The sequence below is a fragment of the Populus nigra genome, chromosome 11 (genome assembly GCF_951802175.1).
Source record: "Populus nigra chromosome 11, ddPopNigr1.1, whole genome shotgun sequence".
In the NCBI taxonomy this organism is placed as follows: Eukaryota; Viridiplantae; Streptophyta; class Magnoliopsida; order Malpighiales; family Salicaceae; genus Populus; species Populus nigra.
The window spans coordinates 10600674-10621186 of record NC_084862.1 but is presented as its reverse complement, the minus strand read 5'-3'; the positions used below and the strand labels follow the sequence as shown (position 1 = coordinate 10621186).

The following is a 20513-nucleotide window of genomic DNA, read 5'->3' as shown; positions in this document are numbered from 1 at the left end:
TTTTTGTTGTGATACTTGTGACATTTCTCTTAGCAATTTCTCTTACAATGCCGCATGTGACAGTGAAAGTGGTTAATATGGGGGGGTAGTAATAGATAATAGAGTAATCCATGAGATGATTTTGACGTCTTTTTGGCATGCATGGCATCTGAACTGGCTTAAGGTGACAAAACTATAAATGAGATTTTTAAAATATTCAAGAAATATTTTTTATGTATATCTACAAGTGGTTCTTGTGCAATTTTCATTGGGTTTTGAGCAATTTACACTTCATTTTATAAAGTATAATTAACAAATATATCTAAATTTTTTTTATGTGTTTTGTTAAGTGGGGGTCTTGGATCATTGTCCAAGTAGCTCTTTGCTTAAGCCGAAACAATGACATCAAATAATTTGGATGAAAGGGCACACATCTCTTTTGAGAAACCATATGGCTGAAGTAAGGTGCTTGCTTATATAGTCAATTTGGAACGTCAATTTGGAACGTGGTGTAAACAATTGTTTTTTAATTTTAAAATGTACATATTTTTTTTTTGTTTTTTTATATTTTCAAATCGTTTTGATGTACTAATTTAAAAAATAATATTAAAAAAATAAAAAATATCATTTTAATATATTTCTAAATAAAAAAAATTTAAACAATTACTAGCAGGGAGAATGGAAACAGCAACCTTTGAGGAATGAAAAAAAAAATCCCAAAATTCGGAGAATGCCTTGGTCCTCGGGGTCATGGAGCTATGTTTCGTGATGATCTTGAGGAGACTGTTGCTGCACTTGTAAAACAAGTGATTTTGAGATTTAGTCAGAATGGAGTTTGCTGCACGTCTAGCTGCTAGGCACTCCAATCCCAGCGCAGGACATGCTCGATTGGAGCATTCTTGTGGATCCACTCAGCCGAAGGCGAGGACACAAAATAAATTTAAATATACCTTGTTAGACCCATGAAAAAATTTGAACTTGTTTCATTCGTACCAAAGCCTTACATGCCTTCTAGCATTTTTTAATAAAAAATTTTGAAAAAATAACACTATTAACGTAACCTTAAATTACCATAAAAAAACATTAACTTTAAACAAAATTATTAATCAATTATGATCTTGTATGTCGATTTTTTACAATAAAATTAAATTTTTTTTATTAAAATATCCATGAAAGTACTAAGAGTATATTTTGCAGTATAATAACAGTTGCTTTTTAAATAACTTTTCATATTGAAATGCATACTAATGATATTTTTTTATTTTTTAAAAATTATTTTTAATATTAACATATCAAAACAATTTAAAATATATAAATTATATTAAATTTTAATAAAAACTTTTAAATTTTTTAAAAACTCGATTTGCACGCATTTCACAATTGATTCTACAACTTCTTTTCTTTTGCTTACTTTCTTTATGTTTTTCTCATGCCATAATCGTTGATAGTTTTGAAGATGCATTTAAACCATGTTAGTTTTCAAATAATTTGCTAATCTGTCGTTTTTCCAAAACTTTCAATAAACTTTGTTATTTAAAAAATAATAATTGACATGATGTTTTGTATAATTGAGGAGAAATAATCGTGGGCAATGATCTAAGCATGTCATGTCATGTCACATCATCCTAATGTACACTAAGCCCATGCTAGCAATATAATAATAATAATAATAATAATAATATAGATGATGTAATGCCTTTAGCACTCCTCCTCATCACCTTAAGTTTAAAATAAAGAATTTATTTAAATAAAAAAAAATTGAGAGGTAGAGTTTATATTTTAAAAATCACATGATTATTAATTTTAAAATTTATAAAATTAATTAAAATACATGTGTTTGAACACCTATATTAATTTTTTAAAAAAGGTTCAAATAAAGAAACTACTATTAGTTTTCTTCTTTTCTTTCACCTACGCAGTTGGTAGCGTGGAGTTGCAGAACTTGACTGGAATAGGATGCCTGTGATGGGGAGACAATTCAAACATAACATAACCTCTTTTGGCTTTCGTGCTCATTTTAGAAATATTTTTGGATTCAATTCTACTCTTCAAACTTTCTATCTCTGCTTTTGTTTGTTCCCTTAACGGAAAAAAAAAAAAAACTAAATTCAGTATACTATTTAATCGGTAAAAGATTTGAATTCTTGGGATATCAAGTTTGAACACATTCTACGAGCCGAAAGAAATTCAATGTTGACTTTGAAGATATTAGCTACTAGAATGTACAGCTTAATTGCTTTTTCGGTATTGTTTTTATAAAAAAAATATGTTAAAATAATATTTTTTTATTTTAAAAAATTATTTTTAATATTAATACATCAAAAAATAGTTAATTTATTGAAACTAAAATCACCCATTATATTTGACGTGGCTTGTTCGTGATTCAAAGCATAAACTTAGTTGTATTATGGTTAATTAAGAAACTGGGTTCTTTGTATCCAGGCTTGTAACCCAGCGATATTGGTAGAGTTTTTTTGTCTCTGTCTTTTGAGTTCAAGCCTTAACGTATATGTCTGTCATCTTTGCAGTGTCTTACCTGTCTTCTGAGTTTGTAGGATATTCAGTGAATTCAAGAATTAATCATAATAAGCTTAAGTTGACCCGGACATTGAGGTTATTAAAAATAAAATAAAAAAAGAAACTGGGCTCTTCCGTGCCCTATCATTATTAATTATATTAAAAAGAGAAGGGAAAGAAGGCATGATTGTGTTTCTTAAAGTCATCGCTACATGAAATAACTTTGCACATTTTCATGACAAGTTGTTGTCTGCTTTTCTTCACTTCTATTCTTACACGCATTCTCCACTGTAATAATAATAATAATGTTAATTGCGTGGCCATTATGTGATGTCTTTAATTTATAACATTTTTTATTTATTTTTTTAATATTTTGGGTGCTCATTATTGTGTCAACTAGTCATATATATTATTATTATATAGTTGGCAAAAGTATATAATAAATTATATCATGATGGATTGGAGTAAATACTGTGTCTTCTTTCATGATGGATTGGAGTCATGTTTTGCATTTATTTTTTTTGTTTTTTTAGTTTTTCTTATTATTAATTTTATTTTTTCATATTATATTAATTTTAACTTGAACTTATAACTTGTTTTAGTTTGTTTTTTATAAGATTATATCAGTATTAAAAAAATATTATCATTATTGGTACACGATTTTGCAGGAAGAAATTTAATTTTATTACATTTAAAATTTAAGATTTCAAGGATTAATATTGAGAATTAGAAGAAAAGAAAAACCATATTCTTTTGAAGAAAAAGACTTGCTCTCTCCAGCTTGATGGACCGACCATTCATTCATCTTCATCTTGTTCACACGGCCATGCTTGTCTAATGGCCTTCTAAAACACCAGTAAATTGGATTTTAATGGATGGTTTTACATAAACTAACCATTGTTTTGTGTTTATTTTATTAATTTAATTTAATAAACATGATTATATTCCATGATTATTCATGGAAATTCAAACCTAAAAACCAAGCCATGCAGCTCTAGCTAGTTTGAAATGGTCATTATCGCCAGCTGTGTCTAATTAGAGAGAAACCTAAAAGAGAAGGAAACATTGTGTCTTCTCTCGTGTGTCTATATGAATTGAAGTATTTTTTTTTATTAATTTTATCTTTTTATATTATATTAATTTTATATTAAATATATAACTTCTTTCAGTTTGTTTTTTATAAGGTTATAACAATATTAAAAAAAATATTATCATTAGATTGATATTCAATTTTGCATGAAGAAATTTAGTTTTATTATCTTTAAAATTTAAGATTTCAAGAATCAATATTGACAATTAAAAAAAATAGAGTTTTTCTTTTTCTTTTTTTATTATTCATGCAGTCTTTAAAAAAAAACAATTGCCTATAGGATTTTTTTCATTTTCAATTTTAATCCCTTTCATTTTAAACTTTTATGTTTTAGTACAAAACTTTATTTTATTTATATTTTAATTTTTAAGTTTAAGAAACGAGAGAGATTCAATAGAAACCAAAATGTCCTACCTTGATTTCTTAGGCATCTCTTTAGCGGTCAAAATATGAACAAGGAGATAACATGACATCTGCTTTAAAAAAAAATAAAAAACATGTCATGTGTCTTTAAGAAAAAAAAAATAAGATAAAAAACATGAGCTTGGTCTTGCAGACTAGCAAACACGCAGACCCTTCTTTCTCTTGGGTCAGGCACTTGAGCCTAACCCATCTATTTGGCACAAACACCTATTTTTTTCTATATTTTTTTTTATTATCATTAAAATACACTATGAAAAAATAAAAGCATACCATGATGCTATCCAATTTTGTCATGGTTATTAAATAATGTTATAGGTTTCTATTTGAAAGTAAACAATTTTTTAAAAAAATACTGTGTACCTAATATATAAAATAAGAAATAAAAGATTTCTCATGAATATTCAATGAAAATAAAAATTCTTTTCTTAATTTTTTTTACTAATTGCTTACATTATTTAATCATATTTATTAGTTTTTTCCCTCGATCACATCTAAAATATTGTCTTAATATTTTTAAAAAACTTGCTTTTAAGATTATAATAGATTTTTATTTAAAAAACAGTGTTTATAAAAAAAAATTGTTCAAACAATCAAAAGATGTATTGATAAAGAAATGAAGTTTAGGTTGAACATATATATTTCTCCTCCACGGTAATTTTATTCATTGTATTGCTGGCAAATATCTATTTTTATAATTGTTTAATTAAATAAAAAAACAAATTTTATAAAAACATGATTATTAAACCCAATAAGTGTTATCATATAGTTTACAAGTTGGATAAATGACAATCCAAAAAATTATCATTTCAAATTTTTTTAAAAAACAAAACATTAAATCCACATTGTTTTTTTTTTCTTTTTTAAAATCAAACTAAATTAATCAAATTATTAAAGTGGCTAGACCATTCTACGACTCTCACCTAATTTCCTTTAAAAGTCAACCCAATTCATATGCCAAGTTTACGGGTCAAGGACACATGCATGAGACGGGCATTACTTTTCTTTTTATTTTTGTGCGTGTTTACTGTTTTTTTTTTTCTTTTATCTTTTTGCTAACCTTTAAAAAGACCCGGCAGTTATGGAGCATGTTTTTAAAATCACCTCGGAAAATGATATAACCTTAATTGATATATAGACAATATTAATGTATTTATTTATTCCACATGGAAATAACAATCAAATCTCTAACTGCTCTCTCAAAATAAAAATAAAAATAAAAAACATAAAAAAGGATGTTTTATGTGAGTTCAATTATGTTTAATAATTGGTATTATTTATATATTAAAAAAATAAAATGAAACTATACAACTATTAAATTCTTGAATTAAACTATATAATTAGCATATCGATTTAATTTCAGTAGTCAGACAGATAAGTGAATCAACTTAGGCTAATAAAATAAAAATTTTAAAATAATAAATAAAATTATCAAATCTAACCCGTCCTGATAGATTAACTTAATGATCTATTGATCCAAGACTTGAATTAAGCAATGTTTATTTTTAAACCATATGAAAAGCTGATTTAATCTAATGTAGATGAACTAGTGGATCAACTTACGATCCAAATGAAACCTGAGTGAGATCAAGTTCATAAATTTAAAAGATTTTTGTTTTCAAAACAAAGTTTTTTTAATTTTTTATATAAAAAAATTATTCAAAACAATATTATTTTATTAAAAAAACTCAATAAATCTGGTCAACATGCTTACTAGTTGACAAGCTCAATTTATGACTTGTATCCTATTCTTGTCAAATTTGTTTTAGTTCCAAATGCTTAGTTGTCAATAAAATTAATTAAGAAATCAATTTGGAAAACTCAAACCTCTCTATTCATTTATTATATATAAAAATACATTCTCGCATAAAGTCAATCGTAAATCAAGAAAATTAAAAATAATTTTTATTTAGAGGTTTAATTCAAGTGATAAGTTTTTATTTGATGATTAGAACTATAACAACTGTGTCAATATTTCATAATGGGAATATTCATAAATCATGATATTTATCTATAAATTAGTAACTTCGAAGGGGAGCATAAATTCTTTCTAATAGAGGATAAATATTCCTTCCTTCTCGACATCTTATTCCCTGGCCTCTTACCATTAAAAAGAAAGAAAGAAAGTTACACAATTATTTATTTGGACATATTATGTGATGTCAGGTGGGCCCAATAAAGAAAATAATTAAGTGTCTTATCCATGTCAGTAATCATTCTTTTTATTCTTTTTATATATGTAAAAAAAGAAAAGAAATTGACCAAAAAGTTATTATTATTTTGCTGACATAAGGTTTTGCAGGGACAGCAGTGCGGTCCCTTGAAAGCAGGCGACAGCGAATCAAGGTGCGATCTCCCGAATCACAACTGACCGCCGACCACGGTTTCATGCCCAGTTCTTTGGTTTTTTCTTGACAATCCCGAGACCATTCCACGGGGGTAATAAACATGTGCGACACGCGCCATCTTGACATTGTAGCCTTTGAACTCTCTGAAAAAAAAAAAAATCAACAAATTTAACGACTCATGTAGAACACAATTCTCAACCAATTCAACACAAATAATATAACTTGTAATTCAATTTAATTTTAAATCAATTTATAATTAAAAAAATAATTTATATTTAAAAAACTCAATTAATTTACTATATCAACAAAATCAATTCTTATAATATGTTATTTAATTACATATAAAAGATTATCTCATTAGTGAAGATTCACCTCAAAATTATGAATAATGTTTATTATATCGACATGCATTAAGATTTTTCTTATCCTCCTTTATTATAATGTTTATTGTCGGTAGCATCATGGACCGTGGCAACGACTCACTTTTCTATATTAAAAAGTAGAAGTATCACAAGTTTTGAATCAATACGTGGAGGTCAAATACATAAACCCATTTTTTAAGGATCTTTCATGTCGAAAACTTACACAAGCTCTATTTCTCAAAGAACTTTCCTACAAATCTTTTTTTCAAGGAGTTTTTCTTGTTTTTACCAAAAAGTTTGGAGTCTTTCACTTGCATTTTCACTTTTATGCTAGGTTTGTTTTTCAAAATTTACTTTTTAAGTTTTTTATTTTTTTTTAATTAGAAAAGTTGATCAACGAAAAATACTTTTCAATTAAATAAAAATTTGATTTGGTTTTCAGGAAAGTATTTTCTTGAAAAATTTAAACGGAAAACACTTTTTGAAAGTTGTGAAAAATTTAGAAATGTCATATTATTTGCTGATTATATCAAATTTGACCCTCAAACTTTTGATTGCTGTATATATTTTGTTTTGAATATTTATTTTTTAATTTCATCTCTTAAAATTTATTTTTTTATACTAACTTTGATCCTCATTTTTATAATTATTATTTGTTTTTTTCTTTTTATTTTTTATTGAAATTTTTTATATATCAAATTTGGTCCTCGTTCTTTTGATTGGTACTTATTTTATTTGAAATAATTTATGAAATGTTAATTATTATTATTATTTTAATTTCTTCATCTTTCATTTTTTTTTATTTTTTAGATTTGATTTCTATTATTTTAATTATTATTTATTTTATTTGAGATAATTTATGAAATTATATATTTTTTTCAATTTCATTCTCATTTAACTTTTTAATTTGTAAGATTTTTTTCTCATTATTTTAATAAACTTGAGAAAAATAAAATATTAATAAGTTATTTTCCAACTCATTTTTGATGATATAACAAAACACTAAAAAGTGTTTTTCAACTTATTTTTTATTATACTACTAAATATTATAAAATAATTTATTTTTTCAAAATTTTTTTTTAAATTTTTTTTTTTTCAGCAAACAAACAGGATTTTATATCCATTAAATCCTCTTAATCGATGTTGTATTTTCTCTTCTTCGTTGTTCATTCCTCTTTAAACGAGTTGAACAACATTAAATTAGTATCTGATTTGGCAATTTGAGAACCAATTTTAGCTTCTTCTTGTGACGTCTTTTTCTATTTAATTCATTGATTTCCTCATCATCTGAGGAGTTGTGGCAACTGTCGTCATTGCTAGGTTTACGGTTAGTAGATCGACTGAGAAGAAATGTAGTGGTGGTGGTAAATTTGTGATTTTGATAATAATTAATAGTAATTATTGAATTTCTTGAACTACAATTAAAAGGTTAAACGATGATGTTTGCTTTTTTATTTTTGAAAAAGATATTTTGACTAGCTTTTTATTAGATCGAAAATAACTTGAATCTTTTAACTAGATTAAACTAGGTCAATATCTTCCTTTTTTTTTTCTTTAACGTGGACAAGTTGAGGTTCGAGGTCGACTAGATCCTAGATTAATATTTTTTTCTTTAACCTTGAATTGATCTAGGTTCTAAATCGATCGGATCCTAAGTTAATTTATCGAGCCAAATAGAGTTTAAAACTATGGTCATAACTATTGACATGAATTCTTCATTTTTCAAGTTATTAGCCTGATATATGCTTTGAATGCTTTATTTCATAAGTTAACAGCATGGGCATCTACTTGAACAATCCATCTTACATGCTAGTTATGTAATTATTCATGGTAAAGACTAAGATGTACAGTAGAGCGCTTGAGGTCTTGGCCTAACAGTGATAGGGGCTTGTTCCTTTTCTCTGTACGTAGATTCGAACCTCACTGTGCACGTCTGTCACCCTCGCGATGCTTTACATGCTTACTGGGTTTGCAGAATATTCAGTGGGCCATGGGATTAGTTATGATACGCGCAAACTGACCAGACATCCACGTAAATAAAAAAAAAAGATGCACAATAGATGTGCCGCCATGCCATACTCTCTACAATGTGAATTCATGTAATTCAATGATGTATAGATTTTTAAGGATCACCAGGTATGGAACACAACAAATCTTCAGATACAACTACCTACCTAGAAGGAACACTCTTCTGCATTTCTTTCTCTTTATTACCTGCATTTTATTTCTTCTACACTTTACTAACTTAGATGTAAAATATACATAGAACATGTTTTGCAAGAGAATACCAACCACAACGTGAACTACTAGTCAAGCCTAACCTCAAGAAATTTTCAAAGCTCATTAAACAGTAATGGAAAGACACAAAATCATTTAATTTTTTTTTGATTTGTTAGTAATCATGTAAGATGTGTTGGTAATGCATATACTAATTTGATGTGTTTAGTAAAAAAAAAACCTAAGAATTGAAGTTCATGATGCAATTATTACGCGCAATTAGTCTTAATGTTGATTCAAAGATACAAATAGCTCAGCTCGTTAGATGCTAAATTCTAGAGAATTTCATAATTGAAATGATTTGGATTTCAACAATTAGCATATATTTTTGAAAGCTAGTGAATCACTGTAATTTGTTTTTTTAGTAGTTATATGTTTAATATTGTAGTGTAGATTATTTTTTTAAAATAGTTTTTTATTGAAAATATTTTAAAATAGTTTTTTTCTATATATTTTTTATTTTTTACATCAATTCATTAAAATTATTAAAAAATATTAATTTAATATTTTTTTCAAAATAAATATTTTAAAAAAATAATATCTAAAAATAGAAGCTAAAACTTAAAGAGTAATAGTAAATCTTTATTTAATTAAATTAAAACAAAAAAATTTGAATTTCACTTATATTATATATTACATAATAATAATAATAATAATAATGAAATAATTGTCAATAAAAAAACATTTTCATTATCATAAGGGAGGTTAAGATCTCGGGTAAAGGAGTTTTTTTTTTCTTTTTTAAAACAACCACCGAAACAATGATTGTATTATCATTTATTATTAAAGGACAGAAACACATATGAAGGCTTCTCTTATTTCCTTATCAAAAGAACGAACACTTTGGTGTGTGTCTTTGGGATCTGCCCGCCTCCCATATCCAGAACAGATCGCCTCCCATATCCAGAGCAGATCCAATCCATAAAACTTGATTATATTACACGGAGGGAATGTGGGCAGGGCTTGTATTGCTTAGATTTTAGTTTTTGTACATGATAGAATTAAACTCTGAGGTTTTTTTTTCTTTTTATTTGTAAGTAAGAAACATACCCAGTTGCAGCTGGTAAATTACTTATTGATAGGAGGACAGCGAAAGTTGTTGTCTTTGCAAGGGAATAAAAAAAAAGTCGAGAAATTTGATGGGTTTTCTTGTTGATTCTCATAAAGGTGGTTGTGGAGTAGGGGGTGGTGGTTGTTTTAGGAGTTTGATAAGGAGAAAACAGGTTGATTCTGTTCATTCTAAAGCACTTGGTCATCATCGATTAGCCAAGGAGTTGTCTATTCTTCACCTTATTGCTATTGGTTTGTTCTTTTTCTCTTAATTCTTCTCTTTGACCAAAGAATTTTATCTGGGTTTTGTTTTTTGGATCATGGTTTTGATTTTCTTGTGCTTCTTCTTTCATTTTTGTTTGCTACTTTACCGGATGGATGAGTTGATGCTGATCGTGCTAATTGGTTTCAGGTTTTGGCCAGAAATTTTAAGCTTTCTTGCCTGTTTTTCTTTGGATGTATCATTTCCTTGTTGTCTTATCCAACTAATATTTCCTTTGTTTAACTTTTTTTTTATTGAAATTAAGTTTTATTAAAACGTAAGCCAAAACCTGATCCTGCTAAGCACCGTCTTAATGCTACTTTGAAAAGTTATTTTTTTTTAATCCTTTTTGTAACTTTCAGTTTTTCGTGTTAGCTTTCTAGTTTTTGAATGTTGGTTCTTGTGCTATAGCTTGCCTTCTATCTTTGAATTGCTGACTGTTGAACTCTGATCAGGCGTTGGCTCAACCATTGGAGCTGGAGTTTATATTCTTGTTGGAACAGTTGCTAGAGAGCATTCTGGACCAGCTCTATTTCTATCCTTTTTGGTTGCTGGAATTGCTGCTGCTCTTTCAGCCTTTTGCTACGCAGAACTTGCAAGTCGTTGTCCATCTGCCGGCAGTGCGTATCATTATTCCTATATATGTGTTGGAGAAGGGTAAGTATTTGTTGTTTCTTGTTTGAAAACTTATTTACTTCTGTGGTAGTCCCTCTTCTATTTGGTTCATGGTTTACATCCTGCTATTTCTTTATTCAAAGGGGATAAGTAAGTTGATGCTTTGCTTGCTTTTTCATGTATCTTTTTTTTTTGATGTGTAATTGTATTAAAGGGAAAAACTATACAAAAATACTAGGGGCATACCTTAAGATGTATATCGACCCGTTACCCAAATCCATCTGACCATAGGCAGCAGGGAAAAAAAAAAGCTAAAGAAAACTCAAATATATCTGAATAAAAGACTGTCTGGACAGCAGCTAGGAAGCTGGTCAACCGGTTTGTTGACAACTTAGAACCGGGCGACTGGTTCTGCAAAAACAGCAGACATGCTAAGAGGAACTCGAAGAAAAGCAAAGCAAAGGTACCTCATGACTCTAGCAGACACCATATGGACCTGAGAGCAACTGGAATCTGATACTTTGGTTCTAGCAACATGTTGTTGGGGGATTTGGTTGGTCATAATTTGGTTCCATGATGCACCTACTTTTGGCACATTTCTTGCTGTTTTTGATATGATTATTGATTTATATAATAGCATACCTCAGGCATTGTGTTTGGATAGTTCTTTGTTTGTATTTGGGTTCCATTTTTGGACTGAATATAGTTTTTGACAGAACCTGCAATGCCCTTTGCTTATTGATTCCTGCATTTTCAATTTGCAGTGTTGCTTGGTTGATTGGCTGGGCTCTAATATTGGAATACACAATCGGTGGTTCAGCAGTTGCTCGTGGCATATCCCCAAATCTAGTTCAGTGACTTTCTGTTACCCAAGCTTCAATTTACTTGGATGTGGCACTTTTAATTCTTCGGGTTTAATTATTTCAATCTTATTGTTTTGAGTATAATTATTTTACATTGTTCTCTTTATAGATGAAAATGGTACACATTTTCCAATTTTCAAGCATTGCTGTCTTGATGCCTAGTGGCTAATTGCATCTTGTTGTTGAATTGGAATTTTGGAAGAACAGAAAATTAGTAAAATTGTCGATTCTTTAATTTCTTTTATGATGTATGAATGAGCATGCAAGTAATTCTTTTCAGATGGTCAAGCTATATTGACATTACCTTTCATTGGAGTCTAGCTTCAATTTAATTTGAGCACTTTGATAGTTGCCATTTACATTAAGACGTGAAGAGTCATTTAGGACGTCCTTGTTTCCTTTGCAGGAAGTTCTAACATATTAGTGATCTTCCATTTTCACCACTACAAAATAAATTTCTACGATGCCCCTAGTTATCAGTCTAAGTGGTGTTCTTTAGGTTAGATCCTTGGTTTCAACGAAAATTATAAAGAAAAAGTAGAAAAGGAATTGCTGATACTCTATTGTGATTAGTTGACAAGCAAGTTGTTGGTCAATTCTTGGCTTTTTTTCCTTGATGAGTGTCTTATTTTATTTTTTCCCCTCTTATCTATCTAGGCATTGTATGTTCTCCAAATGGTGATAGTCTGTGTGCTTCCCTTTCTGTCTATTTTTGAATTATTGTTTTTTTTCTTACTTGTCTTGTTTTATGCTTGTAGGCACTGTTCTTCGGAGGTCAGGACAATCTACCAACATTTCTAGCTCGTCAGCATATACCTGGGCTTGATGTTGTGGTTGACCCATGTGCTGCTGTTCTGGTATTGGTTGTCACTGGGCTGTTGTGTGTGGGAATAAAGGAGGTACATACCATAATTCTTTATCATGTTCATTTTCCCCTTTTGACTAGCAATTATTCTGAGGTAAAGTTCTCCTTTCTTTCCTTGCTATTATATTAATCTCCTCGAGTAACATCATTGTGCAGAGTACTTTAGCACAAGCCATAGTAACCTCCATAAATGTGTGTGCCATGCTTTTCATCATAATAGCTGGTACTTATCTCGGCTTCAAGACTGGATGGGCTGGATATGAACTTCCTACTGGGTAATAGGCATCCCACGTTGTAAAATCATTATTGAAACATTTTGTGCAGAAGTTTTATAACTAATACGATATTTCTGAACTCACAGGTACTTTCCCTTTGGGGTGGATGGGATGCTTGCAGGGTCTGCAACTGTATTTTTTGCGTACATTGGTTTTGATTCAGTTGCCAGCACTGCTGAGGAGGTATGCACCTTCCCGGTGTTTTTGTTATTCCTTCCTGCTTCTCTTCTACTGTAGTTATTTCATGTGTAGTCTTCATGTTCATGGGTACATGGTGACTTGTGGAGTCTTATTTTGTGTTTCATATTTTCTGACAGGTGAAAAATCCACAACGAGATTTACCTCTAGGCATTGGGCTCTCGCTTTCTATTTGTTGTTCTTTGTACATGCTGGTCTCTGTTGTCATTGTTGGTCTGGTACCTTATTATGCAATGGATCCCGATACCCCTATCTCATCAGCTTTTTCTGTACATGGGATGCAATGGGCAGCGTAAGTTTGTTGTTTTGGTCAAATGAATGGTACATCAATTTTTTTCTCCAAAATTATATTGAAGTAATTGAACCTTCTTGGTTTATAAGTCTTTGTGCTGCTTGTGTGTTCAGGTACTTGATAACTGCTGGGGCAGTTATGGCTCTCTGCTCAACATTGATGGGGTCAATGCTTCCTCAGGTAATTTAACAGAATCTTCAAGGTGCTTGTATACCATATTTTTCTGACTTGCTGCTCCTGGATGCTATCTGTCATATGATGAATGTTATTCTTGATTGTTCTTCACTGGCCATGCACCTCATGACTGCCCGCATGCACTGACTTTTAGTTCAAGCAGTGTATTTTGATTTCCTTTATTTCATTAATATGGTTGATCTTCAAAACTTACATTGTGTACTTATATGAATCAATATATGTTTGTTACATATCTGTATCACTGTATTTTCTGACATTCCAGTACTTTATCGGTAGGCTCTACACTGTATTTTTCCTCTGCCATAATTCTCTCTTTTTTTAATAAAATGAGGAAGTTCTAATTAGAAAGAGGTAATTGTACACTATGACATTGAGAGTAATCCTACCGGAAAGTGAAATAGACACAAGAATCTAGATCAAAATAATAAAGCACTCCAATTCCCCTGAATATCAGTTCAGGAAATGTCCCTAAAAGCACTTGCTATGTGACACCACAAAGAAGCCAGGAAGAGTATCCAATTCAACGTTAACTTTCATGATGTGAAGTGATGATTGATAATTCTGCCTCGCCCCCTCCTTCCAAATGCACCAAAAAACTGCACTAGAAAACACATCTCTATAGTTCTTACATTCTTTCTCCGACCCAAGACACCCCCAAAAGAAATCAGCAACTCTTGTTCCACCATCCTCAGAATTGCCCAACACTAACAAATGCAAACAATCTTTGCTGCATATATTGAGCTGAAGGGCAATGAAGAAAGAGATTGACTTAGAGATTCTCTATTACGAGGACACATAACACAATTATTAGGAGTAAGGCCTTATGATGCTTTCTAATCTGCAACAAGTCATTGGTGTCAATCTCATCGACACCATTCTCAAGATGAAAAGGTTGTCTCAATAGGCTCATAAAGGGGTTCTTGAATATGAACCCTGGGGACAACTACTATATAGATGGTTAAAGCAAGAATGTGTTATTAGTGGTGTTGATAACTGTGTGTTTATATTTATTCTCTAATTGGTGATTATTGTCCACGCCTGTCTTAGTGGGAAAAATGCTAAATCTGTTTCTCGTCTCTTACTTTACTAGATTTACCAAATGTTAACTGTACTATTCTGTTCTTCCGTGATATTTTTTGTTGTTGGTGTATTGTATTTACCTTTTCTTTATCTCCAAGTCATCAATTAACACAGCTTTTGTCTTTCCCAGCCTCGAATTTTGATGGCAATGGCTAGAGATGGATTGCTGCCATCATTCTTTTCAGATGTAAATAGAAGCACCCAAGTTCCTGTTAAGAGCACGTTGGTGACTGGCTTTGGTGCTGCAGTATTGTCATTTTTTATGGATGTTTCACAGTTAGCTGGGATGGTATGTGAACTTTGAATCTTCAAATAAATGTGCAATATAGTATTGTTGTTGTAGTTGATGAGGCTTGCTTGCATTTTGCTTGGACCCATTTACCTCAAATCTAAGCAAGAAAGACAATGGGATGGGAAATGGCTGAGTAGCCTCTCCCTTTCCTGTTTCCTGTCTGTCGGGAGTCATATTTACCCATTAGCTCCTGATCAAGGAAATAGGAGAATTTTTTCTCTTATCTTCAACTGTTAATGACGGTTGACCACAGCTATTTTTTTACTTCAGTTATCAAACAAATAGGTGGCTTTCTGGGAATGTTATATATATATATATATATATTATTTTTTTTTCCTATCTCTGACCTGCCCCTTTGTTTTAAGATTGTTACCAGTTTCTATGATCCAGCTCATTCAACAATTCAAATCAATATCTTAAAAAGAAAATAATTGAGCTCCTCATTCTCTGGCAATGCTGCTCCTTGTATTATGTATGTGTGTGTATGTCGATATATACATATTTCCCACTTACACTTAAGATACAGTGATTTCCCCTTGAAATCCATTATTATGAAAAAAGCAAAACCCAAAGAAAGAGACAATGAACCATCTTTGGTGATAATTTCAAGATGGATTTATATTTCTTGCAGTTATAGTCTGACCACATCTTTTACATTCAAATTATTAGTACCTAGACTATGCATTCACCGCTGTCAGCACCACTCCAATCAGGAACATCATTGCTGAGCATGGGACAGATCAACTAAAGTGGTTCTTGAACGAAAACTAAAACACAAGAGTTGCAATCTATTCTGATTCAATAGAAATGAAAATTTATATTTAATTAGCATTTATTAAAATTTATTTTAGAATTTTTTAGAAATTATTATTCTAAAAGATCCTCCTCTGTGAAAAAGGCTTGCACTCCTTTTTACAAGAACAATGACTGGGAAACCTCAGCACTTTTCAAACATACAAATTTTATTTATGTAAATGTCAGAATATTCTTGATAATGCCATTTTGTGCAGGTCAGTGTGGGCACACTTCTTGCTTTCACTATGGTAGCAATTTCTGTATTGATACTGAGATACGTACCACCAGATGAGGTGCCTTTTCCATCTTCACTTCAGGAGACTATCGATTCTGTGTCATTACGGTACAGTAGCCAAGATGTCTATGAGGAAAAGGCTGCTATTCATGCGGGTACCTCTAAGGATAGCAAATTGCCTATACTAGGCAAAGCAAAAACAATTGAATATCCTTTACTTGTAAAACAAGAAGCTCAAAGCAATTGTAAGTTCTTTGCAGCTATCACTGTTTACTTTTCTTGGCATGCATATGAATATTACTTGTTAGGACTGTAAATAATCTAAAAACCTCTCATTTCAAATCACGGCCCAATTTCGAGGCATGTGTTACAGAATTCCTGATTGGCATATGTATAAGATATATTGCTTATATTACAGTGCTTTGAAATATTAACAGATGGAATTCATACATCCACACTCCTTTCTGTCCTGCCCCAAACTTTAATTTAAAGATGTTAGACCTGACTCTTAGTACTCTGACCTAGTGTAGCACATTAGTAAAATTTAATGTGTTAACTTTTTCATCAGATGGTTTCTCACTCTAATTCTCCTTTCTACAAATTGTTTCAGTTGTCCTGAATGAAGGGAAAAGGCGAGAAATTGCTGGCTGGACCATAGCAGCCACATGCATTGGGGCAGTTCTCCTTACCTATGCAGCTTCAGACTTGAGTCTTCCTAGGTGGGTCAATATTGATCATAACAGTAATTTACAGTTACACACATACGTCCTATAATGCTTTAGACAAGATGGGAACCATTTTCTGCTTTTCTTTCAATGTTAATGTATTTGTTTGGACTCTTCTTCCATCAGTCCTCTTCGTTTTACAACGTGTGGGGTTGGTGGTGCACTTCTCCTTTCTGGTCTGATTGTGCTGACCTGCATAGAACAAGATGATGCAAGGCACAGCTTTGGGCATTCAGGAGGTATGTGGCTATTTCTTCTTATACCCTGTGCAGTTTCTTATTTTTGTAAGGTCAGTCTAGTTAATACCTGCATATGTGTTTGATGGAAATGTCGGAATATGTCAAGTGCTTGTGTTGAATGTGCTATATGCATGTAACCACTGGCCCTATTTGTTACAGAATAAAAAATGCTCAATTGTCTTGGAATGTCCTAGCAGAGTTGGAGATTGATTTTTGTGTTTTGATCCCAAGTAAAATGAGTTCTCATGTAGGTTAATTACTCACTTAAACCTGGGAGGGAAGAGCATTTTCAACATTCTAACCACCATACTTGCTCATAATATGTGGACATTTTAGTAAATCCAGCAATTAAGCTACTAGTGCCTGTGAATCCTGAGATAGTTTCTGGATAGAACTCTGTTTAGGTTTTACATTGGCCCAGAACAGCACACGTGAGAGAGTGTGCTATATGTGCTTGTTCATCTTTTTGAAGTCCTATCGTATACTGCATTTAATATTGCTATTAATTACTTGAATCAGTGTGTGCTCTTATTACCAGGCATTCATTTATACCATAAACACACACCAACTTGCACATACACAATCATATGTACAATATAGCTGGTTATGTTGGTGTTACAGTGTTAAGAACTCCTTTGATTAAAGGTTTTAGTGAAACTAAAAGCAAATTAAATATATTTTCAGGTTTCATTTGCCCATTTGTTCCACTTCTTCCCATTGTCTGCATACTCGTCAACATTTACCTGCTGATTAATCTTGGGTGAGTAAATAAAAATCAAGCTGCATCCAACTTTGCTGTTTTATGATTTTGTTCATTCTATGGATCTCCATTTCTCTTCTCACAAAATGCACCCCCCCCCCCCCCCCTTTTCTCTCTGACCTTTCAGTGCTGCCACTTGGACCCGTGTTTCTCTATGGCTTATTGTTGGAGTGCTTGTTTATGTATTCTATGGGCGGAAACACAGCTCACTACGGGATGCTGTCTATGTACCTGCAACTCATGCTGATGAAATTTATCGGAGCTCTGGAGAAAGTTTGGCATAGAATTCGTTTCCAGTTTATAGCATCCAGGATTCAATCCCATGCGTTCCTTACAACAGAATCTCTTTGTTGTAATATTACATTTTATCTTCCCCCAAGTGTTGTTTGTATTCTTATGACGCCATTGATGGCTGAAATCCGTCGTGTAGTTTATATATAGGGTGGTGGTTTGGGGACTTGCATGTACATATTCTAATTCAAGAATGAAATCCGTCTTGTGCAGTAAACATTGATTGCTCCTTTATTTTTGATAGATAATTCATGGCCATTAGCTAATAAAAGTCATCAATGGAGTCATTAATAGACTTCATCCCTTATCTCAATCCTTGGTACAAGGTTTGAGTGTACTTGAATTAGAAAAAAAATGATCTTTCATCTTTTTCTTCATCTTTTCCTGGTCACTAATCCTAGGTTTGCCTTGTCTCTCCTGGGTCATCCTTTTCAACTATTCCCACTAAAAAAATATATCTTTTATACAAAAAAATTTCTTCTACTTCATGCATGTAGTCAATAAACTCCTTTGCTTATAGGATATTGTAAACTTAGAAGGTTTTGTCCTAAAATAATTATTCTTCATATTATTCATCTTGATCAAAAGCTGCCTCTACAAGTCAATCACCAGTTCTTAAATGTCTCATTCCTGTGATGGAATCTCTTTTATCACTTTCTACACGAGCAGACCTCATTTTATGTAATCTTTTCTAGCCTTGGATATTCAATAGCACATATCATGTAAATTCACAATCTAAAATTTTACAGTGTTAATAAAAATATTAAAAATAAAATTTGATGATGAAATGAGTTAATTTGAAATTTAGAACGGAAGGAAAATAAATAATAGGAAAGAAATTTTTAATTAAATAAACTTCAATATACAAAGTTTTAAAAGTGGATTAAGGTGGAGTATCCAATTCAATGAACAATAAAACACATGAACTAAACATAAAAGCAATGTTGTAAATAACTTAAATTGAGACTATATAAATGGCTCTCTCTTAAGCCATGATCGCAATTCAATAAGGAAGAAAGGGCTAGGGATTTTTTTATTTTTTCATCAAATTATGAGAGAAAAAAAAGACCAAAAAGGGATTTAGAGGATCTAAACTAGAAACCTAAGACTTTCCTTGAGTTTTAGAGTTTACAGGTGAGAATTTTAGGAGTTAAAGGGAGAAAGAAGAGAAGACAAAGAAAGCTTGATTTCTTTTGCAATTTCTCTTTGATATCTTGTGTTTAGAAAGTAAGAATCACTTTCACCAATATTTTTTTTTTGTTTTAGCACAAATTAAAGCTTACTTAGTAATGTGTAGAATATAGAATATTGAGTTTTATGAATTAGAATGCTTATTTTTAGAATAATGTTCTTAGATATGAAAAACTAATGGGTAATATGAGAATTGTAGAAAATTTGAAGAAATTAGTGTTTCTCTTTTGATGCAAGATTTCAACCTAAGCTTATAATTAGGGAATGAATTAAATTGTCAAATTGTTAAGGAGTTTGGGTTGAATTGTGTTAGGATAGGTATGAAATGAATGAGTAAGAAGCTAAATTTATAAAAAAAAACTTAAAAAAGAAACTCATGATCCTATTTAAGGCTAAGTACTGGTTATAAGAATAAAGGAAAATTTAAACTAGTTGACCTAATCAATGTGATAATTGTGTTGAATTACATTCATATAAGGTACAAAGTGTAGAGAAAAAAGAAAAAGAAGAAAGAAAGAGGCTAGGGCATCGATCATAATAGAAAAAATTGAGGATTAATGGGAGACAGAACAAATATTTGTTCATTAATGAGTATTCAAATAAGTGTTGACGTATTAAAGATGAAATGAAATAGATTTAATTAGTTGACCTAATTGTGGTTGAGTTTCTAATGAACCTTGAATTTTTGAAGTTTGTAAGACATGACGAGATAAATAAGCATAGATATATAATTAATTTGTGAAAACATAGAATAAATGATGGATTGATGAAATCATAAATGCATTATAGATGTAAAAATGTAATAAAAGCAAATATGGATATTGCTAAATTAATGGTTGATCTAAAGTGGAAACCTTGGAGAATTTGGCTTAAATAAATTGATATTTGTTACGAATAGAATGTGTATAGTACGTTAAGTGAAGAAAACAAATTTAAAAAGGGTAGAAGCCTTACTTGATTGAAACTTGTATTCAAAAGAGTATTTTTTTTTATTATTAAAATAGATGTTGATGAATGGATACTTGTTAGTATGAAAGAGGCCGCGAGATCCATCCAGCAGTAGAGGACTATTACTTGAGCTAGAAACTAGGAGGTGTTTTGACTATCCGTTATTAAGTATAATATTCTTAATGATATAGCAATTGTGGTCTTCTTTAAATTGTTCTTCACAAATGTATGTATATATGAATATATCAACAATGATTTGATCAATGAAAAAATGGTGATTTTTTACTAGTATCTTAAATAATACTAGTGGCGTCAGTTTATCTAACGAACAAGAAATTTTTTTGACTAG

General features: G+C 30.8%; 1 protein-coding gene across 1 annotated transcript; it reads left to right on the top strand.

The window, feature by feature from the left end:
• The first annotated feature begins 9771 nt into the window (after positions 1-9771).
• On the top strand, positions 9772-18242 carry LOC133668437 (cationic amino acid transporter 2, vacuolar-like). Its single transcript, XM_062088285.1, has 14 exons — positions 9772-10295; positions 10761-10962; positions 11685-11769; positions 12542-12682; positions 12805-12923; positions 13010-13106; positions 13241-13413; positions 13527-13593; positions 14819-14977; positions 15991-16255; positions 16621-16729; positions 16862-16974; positions 17659-17734; positions 17862-18242. Exons 1-14 carry the CDS (start codon positions 10133-10135, stop codon positions 18016-18018), a joined length of 1926 nt encoding a protein of 641 aa, XP_061944269.1. The 5' UTR covers positions 9772-10132; the 3' UTR covers positions 18019-18242.
• Positions 18243-20513: the final 2271 nt, after the last annotated feature.

What these genes read in the sequence shown, in the direction of transcription:
- LOC133668437 (XM_062088285.1), top strand. Translation starts at nt 10,133, where the DNA reads ATGGGTTTTCTTGTTGATTCTCATAAAGGTGGTTGTGGAGTAGGGGGT. An exon ending in TATATATGTGTTGGAGAAGG is followed by an intron (nt 10,963 to 11,684) that starts GTAAGTATTTGT and finishes TTCAATTTGCAG; the next exon opens with TGTTGCTTGGTTGATTGGCT. An exon ending in CATGGGATGCAATGGGCAGC is followed by an intron (nt 13,414 to 13,526) that starts GTAAGTTTGTTG and finishes TTGTGTGTTCAG; the next exon opens with GTACTTGATAACTGCTGGGG.